General features: G+C 42.6%; 2 protein-coding genes across 3 annotated transcripts; one reads left to right on the forward strand and one right to left on the reverse strand.

Annotated features, from left to right (window-relative positions):
- Positions 1 to 1903: 1903 nt before the first annotated feature.
- nudt5 (nudix (nucleoside diphosphate linked moiety X)-type motif 5) lies at positions 1904 to 8288 on the forward strand. 2 transcript variants are annotated; one of them, XM_018747314.1, is made up of 10 exons: positions 1904 to 2050; positions 2312 to 2410; positions 2506 to 2573; positions 2846 to 2898; positions 2989 to 3096; positions 3333 to 3428; positions 3784 to 3885; positions 6943 to 6951; positions 7040 to 7093; positions 7378 to 8288. In XM_018747314.1, exons 2-10 carry the CDS (start codon positions 2351 to 2353, stop codon positions 7485 to 7487), a joined length of 660 nt encoding a protein of 219 aa, XP_018602830.1. In that variant the 5' UTR covers positions 1904 to 2050; positions 2312 to 2350; the 3' UTR covers positions 7488 to 8288. The 2 variants fall into 2 exon arrangements, with proteins under 2 accessions (XP_018602830.1, XP_018602831.1); XM_018747315.1 differs by having other exon boundaries at positions 2035 to 2111.
- A 93-nt stretch (positions 8289 to 8381) lies between these two features.
- dhtkd1 (dehydrogenase E1 and transketolase domain containing 1) lies at positions 8382 to 17483 on the reverse strand. Its single transcript, XM_018747313.2, has 17 exons — positions 17220 to 17483; positions 16363 to 16515; positions 14240 to 14451; positions 13876 to 14070; positions 13242 to 13511; positions 12603 to 12774; positions 12269 to 12467; positions 11842 to 12154; positions 11593 to 11677; positions 11355 to 11494; positions 11057 to 11207; positions 10628 to 10734; positions 10312 to 10476; positions 10092 to 10174; positions 9841 to 10007; positions 9011 to 9096; positions 8382 to 8920 (listed from the first exon to the last, which is right to left on the reverse strand). Exons 1-17 carry the CDS (start codon positions 17401 to 17403, stop codon positions 8819 to 8821), a joined length of 2784 nt encoding a protein of 927 aa, XP_018602829.2. The 5' UTR covers positions 17404 to 17483; the 3' UTR covers positions 8382 to 8818.
- Positions 17484 to 17544: the final 61 nt, after the last annotated feature.

Below are 17544 nucleotides of genomic sequence, written 5' to 3' on the forward strand. Positions count from 1 at the left end.
TTAAAAAGACTGAAAATAAAAATACGCCAATTATTAACCAGTTCATCCCATGAACGTGAGCAGTGTTCGTCATCTTGTTATTGATCACCAGCACTCAGGAACACTACTCCCCTACACTGAACACTGCAAGTAAAAATAAATATCTGGAAAATATTTGTACCATGAAAAAATTCAAAACTCCATTTTACATCAGTTTCAATGCAGTGATTTACCCGTTTACTATAGGGATCGCCTGCTTTCTCTGAAACAGAGTCAGTGGAAGTAAATGCCATTGCCCAAGCAAGTTCCCACTTGGATGTGTTCTACCTATGTACAAACAGTCAAGGAGCTCAAAGTCCACCAATGTCTTTGATACTGCAGCACTGCATTCCCATTTTACTCAAGATCTGTTAGATAAGCTGACCAGATTTTGAAATATTTCATTATTTATTTATTGTTATCATCCCTTGCCTACCAGCACTGGATCTTACTATGGGCCCCATTGCTGTTCATGTAAGACCATGTCCCACTGGGCTTAATAGTTAATGAAGGAATATTAACTTTGATTTGCATCATACGGGAAATAAAGAGAGCAAAACAAAATGATTATTGCAGTAAAAATAAGGAAAGAATACCATCAAGGAATTGTTACGCTAAAACTTTGTTTGCTTTTACCTGATGAATAGGAAGACTTCATAAGTGTTAAACTGAGAATATAATGAAACGATGAGTATTTCAGTAAATCATTGCATATGAATTAATAGTAACAGGCTGACAGCTATATACCATAAGATACTGGTGTAATGTAGAACACTATATTTGCTTGTGTGCTTCCAGTGAACTGGTGACTCTGAACTGCCCATGCTGTGTGTGTGAATGTGTTCCTCCAGTGTGAAGCTAGGTGGTGGCATGGTGGCACAGCGAGTACCGCTACTGCCTCACAGAGCCTGGGTGGTGTGAGAGGATGTGGGTGTAAACCCTGCTCAGTCTGTGTGGAGTTTGCATGTTCTTCCCGTGTCTGTGTGGGTTTCATCTGGGTGCTCTGGTTTCCTCCCACAGTCCAAAGACATGCTGTTTAGGTTCCCCCATAGTGTATGAGTGACAGAAACAGTGTGTTCCACTGATGTATGGATGAGTGACCCACTGTAAGTTGTGTATCTAGAAGTGTAAGTCACCTTGGTGAATAAGGTGTGTGGGCTGATAACACTACATAGAGTTCATTAGAAGTTGCTTTAGAAAAAAGTGTCTACTAAATAAATGTATGTTTAATACATATTTTGCATTTTATTTACGTTTTAATCACTGTAGTTATGGCCTATGAGACGGTTAATGGATCACCACTTCAAGACCTGCTTGGTCTCACTTGCAGAGCAGTTCCAAATCAAAAGTCTGTGGCTTCTTTTTCTCCCTTTCAATATTCAACAAGGGTCTCAAAGCCAGAATCCACGGGATTTCTCTCTGATGTTCTTCCGCTGCTCCATCTCCACTTGGTGGCGGAGTGAGGTGTTTACAAGCATTGGAGGTCATTCTTCTATCTGCACTTTACCGTTTGCAGAGCTTCTGTACCATGTAAGGAAAGCAGTTTAAAATAGAACAAACGTTTTCCGTGGCTACGAACTCAGCGGTTTTAAAAAATACCCACATTAAATTAGGCAGCATTTTATGAAAAATAATTAATAGATAATGAAAATGGTACGCGCGAATGCAACTGCAATGATGTCTCGGTAGAAAATCTGTCAGTTATTTGTATGTGCTCAAAAAAATATATTCTTCGGTATTAGTTTTGTGAAATGCATGCAGAAAAAATGACAAGGGGCGTGTGAATTACTGCTGAGTTGGTGTTCGCCACTGCGCTCTGTACAGGCACCTGTCATGATTTTCCTTCGCCTGCTTATGCGGTATGTGTCCTCCGCTCCGACAGGGGGCAGCACGACTACCAAGTCACCCCTCGCCAGCGCGAAAGTGTATGTGTCCTCCTGGGCAGCAGAGGTGAATGTTAAACCAAACGACATCCGAAGAAAGTGAAGAAGCAGCGGCACTGCTCTTGTAACATAAATTGGAGACGCTGGAGGTTTGTTATCCCGTCTAAGAGACGTGTTTTCTTCTAGCTCTTGAAGAAATACTTTTATTAAGTAAGTTAATATTAAGTATTACAACCGGTACACACAACACGATTAGGTGGGTGGTGTTTTATCCATGATTTTCCAGCAATTTGAATTTCTAATCGCGGAAGTATTCAACGTAAACATGTGTGCGCATGACATGCATGCAGAGCTGGGTGTGGACATCCGCGCGCGTGCTGAAGAACCAACGAAGTCTCGTTTCTCTCCAGTTATAGTGTGGAATAATTAAACCGGGCGCCTGCGCGAAAATGAACGACGTGGGTGCGAGTGCAGAGAGGGCGAGCGCACCTCGCGTAGTGGCGGAGGAGGTGAGAACGCAGCAGGAGCAGCACGCGCCGCTGATAAAGAGGAGCCACCGACTTTACATGTGTACACGATAGCCCTGCTTCTCGCCATTTCGCAGGTGATCGCGGAGGGGAAGTGGGTCAGACTGGAGAAGACCACATATGTGGATGCAGCGGGAACCACGAGGTACTTACTTTTACAGCAAAAGAACAGGCCTGCTTGTGAGTGGTGTCACACGTGAGCTGGTTTCCCTGTGGTTGTGGTGTGAGTGCTGTGTTGGCAGACATGATCATGTACAATTGGAAAGTGATGAGACACACATCCCAGGGACTGAGGGCTCCATTGTCATCCCTCCTGTTTCTGACTCAGTGGCTCCTGATCTCGCTCTGGGAATGCGAGCCCATCAGTGACATAGTAATGGCGGCACAGTAAGTGAAAGGGATGTTCTTCTTGGTTAGAATCTGGGAGACAGCAAAGAGGACGACCAGAAGGAGCACCACGACGGCTGATGGTGTGTACGGCCAGGCAAACTGCGACAGCGCTCAGACGAGAGCGTTTGCATCGAGCGAAAAGACGTGATGAAGTCTGTTCTCCTGTCCAGGTGTAGGAATAATTGCTGTCTTGAAAAGGACGCTCCACAAAGACTGTATGGTTTTGGTGAAGCAGTTTCGACCTCCACTGGGCTGCCACACTTTGGAATTTCCAGCAGGTATGGCATTGGCTCGGGGTGTGCCTCTATTCTTACTGCCATCTCTGTCTCAACTTGTTCAGCAGCCGAATACAAGGTCAGCCAGGAGGGAGCAATACATTTCACTTTGGTTAAAATGTGTCTACTAAATGAATAAATGGAAATGTTGTGATGTCATAGTAAAAGGCGATTAAAACATTTGGGCCTTATTGGCGGTGTCGTCATGTGTCTGTGTTTTGTCCATTCCCTGTGCTCAGGACTCATCGACGACAACGAGACTGCAGAAGCGGCAGCGCTGAGAGAGCTGAAGGAGGAGACAGGCTACAAAGGGGAGGTAGTAGGCATAACCCCAGGTAGTGCACCTTCCCATGCGTGTTGTAATAAGCAAGTTTTGCGTTCAGTCTGTCGAGTACTCTTCTTTGAGTGCTTCCAGTTAGTTAACCATAGACGTTAAATAGGCAGCTTTGCCTTGAAGATGAAGCCATTTGTTTTATTGACATTTGTTACACATTCTGACCTGTTGACCTTTACTGTTCAAACAGTTTGTATTCAGCAACCTAAGGAGCCTGCAGTGTCACTCACTATCACTCAGTAAAAGCACCCTCTGTATGTGTTTCATGAGTAGAATTAAAAGGGTTGAGTTTAGCATGGTGATGTTTGTGCACCAATATCCATTTCTCTAAACACACTTCTTTACTTTCTCTCCAGTGACATGTCTGGATCCGGGCCTCTCAAACTGTACCACTTACATTGTCACGGTGAACATCAATGGTGATGACCCTGACAACCTCCATCCCTCGCAGAAACTGGGTGAGAGAACTCAACATGGATGTGACATTTGTTAGCACTAGTGGTAAGGGTTCAGGATGATGACTGAGACTTCAAAACAGTATTGCTGAAAGTACAAGTATAGTAAGATCAGTTTAACTCTATGCATAGGGAGTTGAAGGTTTGAAACCCAAAAGGGTCAGTATAACATGGTGTGGTGGTTGGGGCCTTATAACTGAAAGATTGTGCATTTGAATATTGCTTTTTCAGCTTGGTGCTTTACCTGTTCCAGAGAGCTGTTCTTTGACACAAAATTACAAAGCAGTTAACCAAGTGAAAAAATTTATGGATTGCTTCTGCTGGAGCTAGAATCCAGTCTAAAATATTCAGTTAATAGGAGTACTGATGATATTAACTGGTGGGCAGCTGATAGTATAGCGATTAGAGCTGCTGCCCTTGGATCCAAAGGTTTGCCGGTTCAAATCTCTCCGACTCCTGTAGTATGCTTGAGCAAGGTACTTACCTTAAATTTCTCCAGTAACAATTTTCCAGCTGTATAAAATGAAAAAATAATTTTAAGTAGTATAATACAGTAGGTCACTTTGGAGAAAAGCATTAGCTAAATGAATAAATGTAAATATATTTACTTCCAGGCATTTTAAATAATTACGTTTTTCATCTGTCAGTATAAATGCTTAAATATTTAAATTTTTGCGTAGTGCTCTTCCTAACGTATTGCCTAAGATCTTAAAATTAAGCTCAGATTAACATGTATAAAGTGGAACAAGAAAGAACAAGCAGCAGAATGGGAATAATGTACAGTTGATCACAACCGGGGGAGAATGCAGCAGGTGAGGAAGCAAAACTGCGAAAGCTAGTAAAGGAGGAAAGAAACTTGTGTTGGTATTGTCCAAGGCCAGCTGGCTATCCTCCCCTCCTGGGAATGCCATCATTAGTTTTGGAACATTTTGTGAGCTGTTTCTGGAGTGCTGACTGACATGTTTTCCTGGAAGTGGTCAGCAGGTGATCTTCAAAGATCTGGCAGTATAAACAAGGACTCCCTGACTTTAATAAGCAAAAGTTTACCCTAGAAGGTATTAACACTGATTGTTATTCTATAATTTAGGGGGACTGGAGGTTTTATCTATTCTAAAATTAAAAACCCTTATGTTCTGTAATGAAAGGAATGTCTTCTGGCTGGAACATGCTAATGAGTTTTGATGAAGTACCTTTTCAAAGTGTAAAAGTGAACCTGCAAATGTTTTCGAATGTGACTGCTTCATTTGCAATCCAGCAGCATCATTGTACATTTAGCGTTTTTGTCAAATCCTCATAGAGAAAATATTTTAAACCAAAATTGTCTGTGCCAGTGAAAAATTAAATATCCTGTTTTCTTAAATGTTCAGAAGTGAAAGATATTTCTGGACACATTTGTCTTCCTACTGCCCATTGCCTTTTGTACCCATGAAGAAACTAATGCCACATACTAGATTTAAAAAACAAAAAAAACCTACAGGTTTCCTTTGTCACATAAAGAAAACATGAACACAGAAGGACACTTAAAATTAGAGATAGTTAAGGATGGAAAACAATAAGCGTAAGGCTTTTTCAACAGTTAAACATTGTTGGCCAAAGTAATGAGAGTTTAAAAAAAAAAAAAAAGTTGTGGTGGTTGAAGTCCTATTGGAAATCATCAAAGAAAGGCTATAATTCTAGAAAATAATTTAGATGTTATAAAGAGTTTTGAAATAAATGAAAGAGCAAAGTATTAAAAAGCATGTGTATTTAATTTTAATGTGCTTTATTTACAGAGGAACTTTAGTTACTTTGTTCAAAATGATTTTTAATTGAACCATTAGCAATTTTAACACCTTAAATATTAAGATTTAACTAACAGAAAAATATATTCTAGTATTTTCAATGAATTAAATCTTTTGTGGCAATGAAATTAATATTAGATTAGAATAATGAAATAAAGACAAAACAAATGAGACTTTGGTCTGTGGAGATATAATAACTCAGTAGTACTGACATCCTGTTAGTGCAGGGTACACTGTATACAGAACAGTGGTCCATTACAGGACAGTCACGTACATTCTTTCACTCGCAAAAAGAATGTATTAAACTTTTTTTCCCCTCATAGTTCACTTCCCAGGCTGTGAATAAACTAGGGTGCCAAACAAGATTGAAACTGTGCTAAACTTGCAGTGGTCTCACCAGTGTAACATTGAGTTAACTGTAGCCACACAACAAGAAGTCACCTGATAGTTTTATTGTGTTATTAATAGTTCACTATAAAAGTCACTGAATGACAGGACACCGTGACCAGTGAAGACCACACAAGGTATCACGGCTCACAGTAATATTCACTTCATTTGTTTTAATGTGACTTTGAGCGTTCTGAGAGCTTTTATTAGGTTGTGATTACTGAATTGCCATAACACGGTGTTTTATATGTACCCAATCAATACGCTATCCTTGAGGATTCTTCGCATCACCAGGAGCTGACAATTTTGTCAGAACTGAAAAAATTATGGATGCGCTGCCAGAGAAAAAGATTTAGCCACTGAACCTTGGTAGGAATTAAAGTTAATGTTTTTGAGTGGCCCTCTCAAAGTCCCAATCTCAGCCCCATTAACAATTTTTGCCATGCTTTGAAAATTGTGGTCAAAAGTGCCATCCAAGGAACTTGCAATACTGGGAGTTGCTTGGAGCACATCTGTCAAGAGAAATGGACTAATGTTCTTAGCTTTCACTATCACACTGTTCAGTTAATACTGGAATGAAAGGTGACTTCCAAATATTAAGGTCTGAATGTGTATGCAAGCAGCATATTTCAGTTCTGGTCTTTGTTTACTATATCTGCTGATGTGTTTCGGATTTGGTTTTTCTGGTTTAACCTGTGATTTTGCGGTAAAAACTGCGCCAAGGTACGGCTGCATCATGTGAAATCAGCAGCTTTAGAAAATATTTGCAGGATCTGAACACTTATGCAACACATGTAAATAGTGGCTTCGAAGCCTTTAAATATGGCCCTAAATAAAATGTTAAGTAATGCATGAATTCTTGTTAAATAATTTCTATTTTTTTCTTTTTCAGGTGAAGGAGGTATGTTTTCATATTTATATTATGTATATTGCATGTTTTATTGGTTAACAATCTTCTACTAGTGAATTGTGATTGTTTTGCATTACAGAATTTGTTGAGGTTATTCTTCTGCCTCTCGATGAGTTTCAAAAGAAAATTGACGGTAAGGGTTTCATGTCTTCCAGAAAGTTGTCAGGTGACTTTTGCTCTTTTGGTTAGGGTAAACCAAAAAGTCCAGTTTTAACATATTTAAATTTTGGATTATTTGTTCTTGCTACTGAAATCGAGCACTCAAAAAAAAAAGAAAAAAGGCAGATGAGTGGTCACATTGCTCTATTCTCCCACTAGGTACAACTGTATGTGTGTAATTGTACATGGGATTTGTTAATGTCTCACTGATATTTTATTGCCTTCATCTTTGTCCCATTCTATCTCTACTAACTAAAGAGTTGCTCCAGAGAGAAGATGTAGTCATGGACTCCAAGGTCTACATTTATGCTATGGGCATCACACAGGCCTTTGCAAAGCCTAAAGAGCTTCCAGTGCTCAAACAGTGAGACTTCATACTCTCTTGACTGGTCTTCTTTCAACATTCCTAGGACTCATGAGTGCCTTGAGCTTGGGCCAAGACCACAGTCTCTAGAACTGTAGACATAATTTTTGTTGTCTGTAACCATAATAGAGATCCATCTTGTGCAAAACACCTGTTAAATGGTGTGGCTTCTGCTGACAGAGTAGCGAAACATCATTTAACTTGTTAAAGTAAACTGACGTATGGTCAGTGTTGTACAAGTTAATAAACATTTCCTTACTGTTAATGTGTTTGTATACATAAATGTAAATCAGCAAATGCCAGCTAAGTAGATTAAGATCTTTGCCCATATGTTCAATATGCTTAGCTCATGAGATCACCTGGAAGAGAAATAGATTAATTTTATATTTCAAGTGTCCAACAATCAGGGAAATAAAATCCTGAGCAGTATTTTACTTCAAATTATTGAGTCACAGAAGTTGTGCAGTTGTACATCTTGTGGTTCATGAAAAATCTGTAGCAAAGACATAGGTCCAGACCAATTGTTCCAGCACTGGATGACTTAGAAGGGCATAACAGCCTCAATGAGGCATCTGCATTTATTCCCATACCCATGCTGTTCAGTGTCTGGATTGGTTATACTGTTCTGTGCATGAACGATAAAGCTGCATGTTTGAAACTAGGCTGGAATATTGAAGTTGAAGACAAAATAGAAAAATTAAGGTTTAGAGTAATTCCCATTCCAAACTAAAATACAAAACACCACACCACCTTGGGTTTCCCCTGAGGAACTTGACTACAAGTGTTGAATGGCAGAACTTTTTGTCTTCAAAATCTAAAAAAATTCAAAGCTCACAATGCCTTTAAATGTTGTAGTGCACTTTGAATCATGTTTCAGTTTCTAATGCTTTCTCAAAGGTTCTTCACTTAAAAGGACAACAACTTGGAGCCCTTTTGACAGCAACACTTTTGATTGACAAAAATGGTTTTTGTCATGGGTTAAGCCTGGTCTCTGACAAGAAATGAGTTTTCCATTCTACAGAAATATACTTTTCAAATTTATTCTATTCCAAACCAAACTCTTAGCAGCAAAATTAGGTAACATGCTATATCTTAGGAGAAGATGGACTGCTATTCAAGAACCTGAAATTAGGTGAATTGCCTGTACCTTTAAGTGACCATCATTGTATGGTGTAATCCCCTCATTTTTAATTACCTACTTAAGCTATTCACATAAACTTTACCTCCTCAGTATCCAGTATCTCTAAGCACCATTTTCTTTTCCAGAGGAACACCAATCTTTATGGTTCTTTGGATACTGGAGAGGTGGTTCCTGGGCACCATGTCATTATTTCCTCAGGAAAAGGTCGATGTTAAAAGGACTTCCTGCTGCTGGTGGTGCAAAGTTCCAATGCCCACAGCTGGGGCAGGAAGGGGTGGCCTGCTGACCAAGCGGAGCTATACATGAGCAGAAGAAATAAAGTGTTACTGAAAGTAGAACAACATTCCTTGAACTGTACAGGTAGATGTAACTGTAAGAGGACTTACCTTACAGGCCAGCTGCTTCTCAAATCTGGGCGCCACAAATGACCAAGGACCCATATTTTGAGGTTCCTCTTGGCTCCATATGAATTCTGTAGAACAGATATCAGCTCAAACAGGTATAGCAAAGGCAGTTACGTTCTCCACTCAGTGTCAGTTGGTGTTGGATAACCTTGTTCATTAATAAGTAGTGTATTCAGAAAGTATTTGGACCCCTTTGTTTTAAGTTGCAGCCTTGTGCTAAAATCAGTCAATATTTAACCAGACAAAGCTGGAGAGGATATGCAGAGAAGAATGGCAGAAAAATCACCAAATCCAGGTGTGCAATGCTTATGTCATACTCAAGAAGTCCCAAAGCTGTAATTGCTGCCAAGTGTTAATGAAATAGTAAGGGTCTGAATACTTATGTCAATGTGATATTTCAGTTTAGTAAATTTGCATAAATTTCTACAATATTGTTTTTGCTTTGTAATTATTGAGTGTAGATTGATGAGGGAAAAAGTTAATTGAAAAGATTTTAGCATAAGGCTGCAACATAAAATGGGGGGGGGGAGTGAAGGGTTCTGAATACTTTATGAATGCACTGTAAATTAAAAAAGTAATGTAATTTGTTCACTCACGTGCCCTTTACCTAGTATTAGATTTTGGCCGAAGACTGGAAAACATTCAGTGTCAAAATTTAATAATGGAGGAAATGTTGAAGGGGGTAAATACTTTTACAGGGCACTGTAGGTGAAAGAGGTTCCAATGATGTTGTAAAGTGACAATGAACTGGTTCTGATGGTGTGGTAAAGCAACAATGAACCCGACTCAGCAAGGTCAGGGCTGGGGCTGACCTTTGGCTTTGCTGTACTTGCTAAGCTCATGTTGCAAAGCCTCTAGGGGGAATGGGCACAGCTCCTCCAACCGGATCAGCGCAGCATTTTTGGTTGCACCAGCCACCTCCCTCTGCTTCAGCAGGGCATAGTAGTGTTTCCCTGAGCACAGCACTATGCGCTGGACACTGGGAATCAAAGACATCGATAACAACCACATCCACAGCATTGAAATCCCTAAAAGCAATTGAGTCATGACAGCTAGTCCTCACCTGTCAGGGTTCACAGTGGGATCACCAAACACAGGTTTGAAGGTTGTCCCAGGACCCATATCTGCCAGGCTAGACATAGCTCCCTGAGGGACGGTCGATGTTTCCAGTTAGACACGTACTTCACCACAACTTCAAATACACACTGATGTCACTTTAACACAGCTACACCATCCCTATTTCTGCCAGTCACTTCTGTGGCTAGAGATCACTGCAGACTTACCGGAAAGCGTAGCAGCATCTTGGGTGAGGCCACAATAAGAGGCTTACGGAAGTTGCGAATCATCTGTCGCCGCAGCAAGTGGAAGTATTGTGCTGGGGTTGTGGGGTGCACGACTGACATATTGACACTGTCACCATCCACGCCCTCTTCTTTACTGTCACAGAGCTGGGAGATACAGAGATGCACACCACAGAGGGTGAGGTTGGGGGGGGGACCAGGAATCAGGACTTCAGATGAATCCATCACTATTTAAGTATGTGGAAGTAAAGCGGATTCAAGGAGAATCAAGGATGCTGAGGAGCACTGTGTCCCTCACCTGCAGAAATCGCTCGATGCGGCAGGAAGAGTGCTCTGGTCCTGCCCCATCGTAGCCATGTGGCAACAAGATGACCATCCCACTCTGCAGCAGCCACTTAGCCTCACCTGGAAAATCCAAAAAGCGTTGATACTTTGTCAGGTGTTACTGTTTTCCCACAGGTCTCAATGGTGTAGCAGCAGCTACTTTAGCTGGCCTGAAAACACCCACCTTACTACAGTGGTTATGAATTAGTTTGCAAAAAAAAAAAAAACTTGAGAAATCAGATGTATCATTTATTATATACAAGCAAACAAATTCTCCTCTTATACAATCAACATCAAGTGAAGGTACTAAAATTCAGACTACACTTTCGTAAGTTTTCCGTAATGCACAAAAATGCCCCTACTGCACATTGAACCAAAGAGTACAGACAAAAGTGCGGTTAACCTGATGAAATGAATGTGTCGAAGATGATCTGAGCTCCATTGAAGAAGTCTCCAAACTGAGCCTCCCAGATGGGCAGTAGCTTAGGCTGGGCAATACTCATGCCGTACTCGAACCCAAGCACGGCTTCTTCCGACAGGGCGCTGTTACACACCTGAATGAGGACACGGCCCAAGGGAAAGAAAAAAAAAAAAAAAAAACAGCTTTGCCACAGGTATGTCATTTCCCCAAACTATCTTGACTTCCATGAAAGGAGACTAAAAGTTCATAGCTTGCAAGCTGAGGACAAACATGAGTTTACCTCCAAGAAAGCCTTCTGATCAGGGTAAATGTGGTTCAGAGGGATATACATGTCGCTGGATTCCTGACACACCACCATGGCGTGCCGCTGACTGAAGGTACCACGTCCCACATCTTGTCCACTGATGCGGATGTTAAACCCTGCAGAGCAACAGTGAACCCATGTAACTCACCACCTATACCATTTCACTCCAAACCATGAGGGCACCGATGACCAACACTAATGACAGTTCTCTAACCTTGGCAGAGCAAGGATCCAAAAGCCATAGCTTCAGTGGTTGACCAGTCCAGCTTGGTCCCGTCTTCCAGCTTCTGCAGTCGAGCCTGCACAAAAGTATAATTAGTGTTCGGCTAGACGCATTTCACGGTCAGGCCACGCTGTTCTTGGCACAGCAGACCACTTTCCTTTATGGATGTTGCTGCTCCATGTGGTTCTCTTTCTCCCTTACCTTGTTAACCTAGTGGTGGGAGGGGCCTACTGTACATACCTGCACATGTGTTTTCATCAGGTGGTTGTGCAGCTGAATATCTCTGGGGATGTCCACAGACTTGGCGCCCACAAACTGCAGCAGTGCCGCAGGAACACCAGTGTCCCAGGTGGTGATGCGAGGCTGCGGCTCCACTAGGTCACCCCAGCGGCCCTGCAGGTTGGTTGGGGGTGGGCTGTAGAGGGTCATGTTGGCCAGTCGCTCATTCAACATACTGTAGTGAGAGGTCTTGATCTCTGAGCACTCTGCTTCAGTCATTAGCCCCTCAGCGATCAGCAGGTCAGCATATGAGTCAGGGATACTCTTCCTGGAGCTGAAAGTAAATCATAACTGAAAACTAACAGGTTTAACAACAAAATTCTTGGGCTTAGAAATTGTTTCACTTAGAAACAAACAATCCTGTACTTACTTTTGGTGTGGAACTCACCGAATAATCTTGTACATGGCTGGATTAGTGAAGAAGGGTTCGTCCAGTTCATTGTGGCCCCACTGTCGGTAGCAAAGCAGGTCCACAATCACATCCTTCCGGAAACGGCGCTGGTACTCCACTGCAAGCCGCGTTGCCCGGAGAACGTCTTCTGCATAGTCGCCATTCACGTGGATCACTGCGCAGCCTACCATCTTACCTATTGCAAAGGAGAGTGACAACCATCTGATTTGATTTCCAACAAAATGATCGCTGTGAACTTCCCTTCTTAGTCGGAAATTTATGGCATAGGCCCCCAACAGTTACAGAAATTATTCAAACAAACTTTACACACCAATGTCACTGGCATACAGAGATGATCTCCCTCTCTCCGATGGAGTGGTATAACCCACTTGGTTATTTAAAATAAGATGGATGCTACCTCCAACTCTGAAGTGCGGGAGGTTGGAAAGGGTGAATGTTTCCTGAACAATTCCTTGGCCTGAGAAAGAGGCATCACCATGAACCTGCAATTGCAACAGCTAAATGTCACCCAAAATAAAAGCACATATTCACTTCTTTATTGAGCGTAAGGACAAGCAGAATTTTCCAACTCCCAATACAAAAAGCACTTCTGAACTACTGTGTACTGCTGGGCCTTGACCCGTTCTCTGCTTCTACTGAATCACAAATGGAAAATGGAGATTTTGTGCTGTGTAAAATTAAAATTATTTCAAGGTGGTATTGTTTTTACATTAGAAAATATCTTTAAGAAAAATGCTAAACTAAAATATGTTTGTATCAGTATTTAAACCCCACATATTAATACTTGCTGTAATAATAGTCGTAAGAGTCAAATAAGACAGTTGGACAAGGGTTTAAATACATTTGCATGGCATTGTGTTCAGTCACACTTATGCCCTGTATATGTGCTCAAATTTGTACCCTGTTAGGTGCCAAGTTGCAATGAAACATAAGGCCCAGCCCCTGGCACCTGCACACAGATGATCCTATCCCCTGGTTGTGCACTACTCTCTGAGGAGTAGTCTCCATCCTGTTTGAGCTGCTGCCGGCCACGGGTCTTTCCCTGGGTAACTGGGTTGATGGCCTCCAGATGTGATGGATTGGGCAACATGCTCACCCGCAGGGGGTGTCCCGCCCCAAAGTCCAAGTCTACAGAGGTGGTCAGGTGAGAGAGCACATCCCCAATTGATGGAGAGTTCTCTGGAAACTCACTCAGACCACGCATCTTCCTGAACATGAGCTGGAGAAAAATCAGAGAAACCCCTCGATAAGTATGAGAACGATCTTAGTGGGCACAAGTCTTGTCCAGACTCCATTCCTTTGTTTATTTGCATCTGTTCCCTCCTTGCACATCCTCTTTGTGTCATTGTTAATTTCTGTTTGCACTTCTCATTTATGCATCTTAGTTCATGTCATTTATTCATGCTTGCTCTTTTGCTCACAATCCTTTTTCTATATCCTTATGCATTTGCTGACTGCATACATGTAGAAATTAGAAAAGGTATTATTTTCTGTATTTAAAGTGATTTGTTTCTCAGTGTAATCCAGTTGCACTGAGCTGTCTGATTCCAGGAGGAAACTGAAAGTGTGTTGAGATGCCTAACCTCAGGAGGAAACTGAAGGAGACCAGTCAGAAGATTCAGTCTTCCACGGTGAGGCATGCCCATGACGATGTCTGTCACGCCGCTGTAGGCTGACAGGCGGAACAGCTCATAGAAAAATCCCATCATGCTCTCTGCTCCCTCACCGCCATATCTTTTTACTGTTGCAAATTTTGTGGCCAGAAAGTGGTCAAATTCCTAAAATATTAGAAAATAACATCCAGACACAAATTCCTATCAAAAATATTCAACATACATCTGTAAAATGGTAATTACTTCTTATATAACTAAAGAAAATTAAAGAGTAAAGAATTTATTGAAAGAAGAATGCAGTCAGGGGCTACAGGAGCTACTGTATTTTTGGTACCTGAGATTCTAGCATAAGCTTTGCCAGCTGCCTCCTTTCTTCAGGAGAGAAGGTTTCCTTTTTCTGTTCCTCAAAGCGGTTGGCAAACCACTCATTCTCTGCCACGCTCTGGAGCTGGCTGGTCTCCACAGAGACCCTCCCACAGTAGATATGGTCCAAGTAAGCAAGCACTTCTTCAAGAGATGCTTCAGCTTTACCAAAGTTACGAAGACCTTTGGAAAACATTCCCAACATCATTGAGAAGAATGCAGAACCTCTGCAGAACAGTGCTGCTATTTAGTAGACACTGTGTTTGAGCAGTTGCTGTCATTGATGGACAAGGTACCGATCTGCCAGCGGGGTACTTCACAGCAACAAAGTATCTACTGATGAGCAGGCCGCGTCTCTTGGACATGTCTGTTGAACTCACTTTTCCCCTGATCTTGTCAGCACAGTTTATGTTTAATAATTCTTAATAGCATTTAGTTTGGCAATGGGAAGACCTGTTCAAGTACAGCATGTCCTACTAGTTCATATGGTGGAATATGACAAACAGACTGTACTCTAGCATACACACTCTATCACTCACACAGTATGGGTGAACCTTAACAGCATGTCTTTGAACTGTGGGAGGAAACCCACGCAGACACAGGAAGAGCACACAAACTCCATACCAACTGAGCAGGGATCGAACCCACATCCTCTCACACCACCCAGGCGCTGTGAGACAGCAGTGCTACTTGCTGTGCCACTGTGCCACCCCAATGTGATGCGATGCACTGTCTGTACTCCAATCAGTCAAAACATTAAAACCATCTGCCTAATATTGTGTACGTCTCCCCCATGCCGCCAAAACAGCTCTGACCCGTTGAGGCACGGACTCCACAAGACCTCTGAAGGTGTCCTGTGGTATCTGGCACCAAGACGTTAGCAGCAGATCCTTTAAGTCCTGTAAGTTCTGCGGTGGGGCCTCCATGGATTGGACTTGTTTTTCCAGCACATCCCACAGATGCTGGATTGGATTGAGATCTGGGGAATTTGAAGGGCAAGTCAACACCTCGAACTCTTTGTCATGTTCCTCAAACCATTCCTGAACGATTTTTGCAGTGTTGCAGGGTGCATTATCCTGCTGAAAGAGGCCACTGCCATCAGGGAATATTGTTGCCATGAAGGGGTGTATGTGGTCTGCAACAATCATTAGGTAGGTAGTATGTGTCAAAGTAACATCCACATGAATACCAAGACCCAAGGTTTCCCAACAGAACATTGGCCAGAGCATCACACTGCCTCCGCCGTCTTGCCTTCTTCCCATAGTGCATCCTGCTGCTATCTCTTCCCCAGGTAAACAACACACACACACCCAGCTGTCCACATGATCTAAAAGAAAATGTGATTCATCAGACCAGGCTGCCTTCTTCCATTGCTCCATGGTCCACTTCTGATGCTCACGTGCCTATTGTAGGCGCTTTCAGCAAAGGACAGGGGTCAGTGTGGGCACTCTGACTAGTCTGCGGCTATGCAGCCAGCTGCCGTACACTATGTGTTCTGACACATGTCTATCATGGTCAGCATTAAGGTTCTCAGCAATTTGTGCTACAGTATCTCTTCTGTGGGATCGGACCAGATAGGTTAGCCTTCGCTCCCCACGCTCATCAGTGAGCCTTGGGTGTCCATGACCCTGTTGCCGATTAACCTACCTTGGACCACTTTTGGTACGTACTAACCACCGCATACCGGGAACACCAGACCTGCCATTTTGGAGATGCTCTGACCCAGTCGTTTAGCCATCACAATTTGGCCCTTGTCAAAGTCGCTCAGATCCTTACGCCTGTCCATTTTTTCTGCATCCAACACATGAAATTCAAGAAGTGACTGTTCACTTGCTACCTAATATATCCCACCCCTTGACAGGTGCCATTATAACAAAATAATCGTTATTCACTTCACTTTTCAGTCATTTTAATGTTGGGGCCGATCGGTGTATTCTTCTCTGAGATGTACGTTGCTGTGGAGAAAAAGCACCTGCTAAATGAATTAATGCAAAGGTACATGTGTCAAAACAGGCAGGAAAGCTACAGTCGAAACACAGTGAGTGTGATGGGACAACTGCAGCACAGTGAATACACACTGGGGATGTCACGCACCGCTTGTGTTGAAGGGACCATGAAGAAGCTCAGTCAGAGTGCTAATTTCAGGAAGGATGTCCAAGACTGGTTTCTCAGGGAGCAAGGGGTTTATCTTAGCCGCTTTGTGTCCATGCACCCTGTAGGCATCCACCAGCCGTGCCAGTCCGTGATCTGTCACATAACAACATAATACAGTATGTCCTGACATGTTACACATTTCACAGTGATCGCACCTCCTCATGAACATGCATGAACATGCCAACCGTCACATGTCCGATGACTGAAATCCATGTGAAAAAAAGTGACACATTCAAACTCCCAATAGCCTAGGAGTGGATTTTTTTTTTAAACTGAGGTTTTCACATATACTTTAAATAGAACTGGTTATTGGCATTTTACTCAGTTTATAAAGTCAGACTGGTCCAAAAGAATACGTGTATGCCGACCCTGTCGGTTAGAACGAAATCCTTTTATTTCTGTAGAACCCAGTCTCCTACTTGTAATGTAAATGTTCATATATCGCAAAAAAATAATTAATAAAAAGAAAAATAATTATCTAGGAAGGTGATCAGAAATGGTGGCTATTATTCGAATAAAGTTATGCAGCTACTCGTGTGATGAACATTGGATCATATGGTGGAAAGAAACAAACTAACTGTACTTGAATCACGCGTCAGCATCTAATTCTCCTGAGATGCACATCATTTGGAAGCGTCTGACGATGGGGGGGCACGCGCCCAGGGCAGGACGCCAGTCGGACAGTCCGCTGAACCCCAGCGGGGCTCGAGCCCCAGACCCGCCAACTCCAACCCCCCGATGCTAAATGAATAAATGTAAATGTACTTGACTGTTTACACGTTGGAGGATTCTCTCACCTTGATTAAGGGAGGATTTCAGGCTGGTCTTATCCCACTGTTGCGCATGATTTTCGGCCTCTGAGGGTTTGTACCCGTAGACACCCTTCTGGCTGTGGTACGAGGCGCTCAGCACAGATCCCGTGCTTCTCAGCCACGGCTTGCCGGGTATGCACATCCTCGTAAGGATGACGAGCGCTGACATATTTGTTTGCTAAAAATCGCCACGAAACACACGCGATGTTATGACCTACACAAACGGTTACCCATGCTCCCAGAGAACGGTAGGAGTGGCTCGCTCCCCCGACGCTATTGGTCGCATGAATAGGGACTGATTGTTGCGAAG

Source organism: Scleropages formosus, chromosome 2 (genome assembly GCF_900964775.1).
Source record: "Scleropages formosus chromosome 2, fSclFor1.1, whole genome shotgun sequence".
NCBI lineage: Eukaryota > Metazoa > Chordata > Actinopteri > Osteoglossiformes > Osteoglossidae > Scleropages > Scleropages formosus.

What these genes read in the sequence shown, in the direction of transcription:
- dhtkd1 (XM_018747313.2), bottom strand. Translation starts at nt 17,403, where the DNA reads ATGTCAGCGCTCGTCATCCTTACGAGGATGTGCATACCCGGCAAGCCG. An exon ending in CGACACATTCATTTCATCAG is followed by an intron (nt 10,735 to 11,056) that starts GTTAACCGCACT and finishes TGGATTTTCCAG; the next exon opens with GTGAGGCTAAGTGGCTGCTG. An exon ending in GCATCGAGCGATTTCTGCAG is followed by an intron (nt 10,477 to 10,627) that starts GTGAGGGACACA and finishes TGTATCTCCCAG; the next exon opens with CTCTGTGACAGTAAAGAAGA.
- nudt5 (XM_018747314.1), top strand. Translation starts at nt 2,351, where the DNA reads ATGAACGACGTGGGTGCGAGTGCAGAGAGGGCGAGCGCACCTCGCGTA. An exon ending in CACTTTGGAATTTCCAGCAG is followed by an intron (nt 3,097 to 3,332) that starts GTATGGCATTGG and finishes CCCTGTGCTCAG; the next exon opens with GACTCATCGACGACAACGAG. An exon ending in GGTAGTAGGCATAACCCCAG is followed by an intron (nt 3,429 to 3,783) that starts GTAGTGCACCTT and finishes CTTTCTCTCCAG; the next exon opens with TGACATGTCTGGATCCGGGC.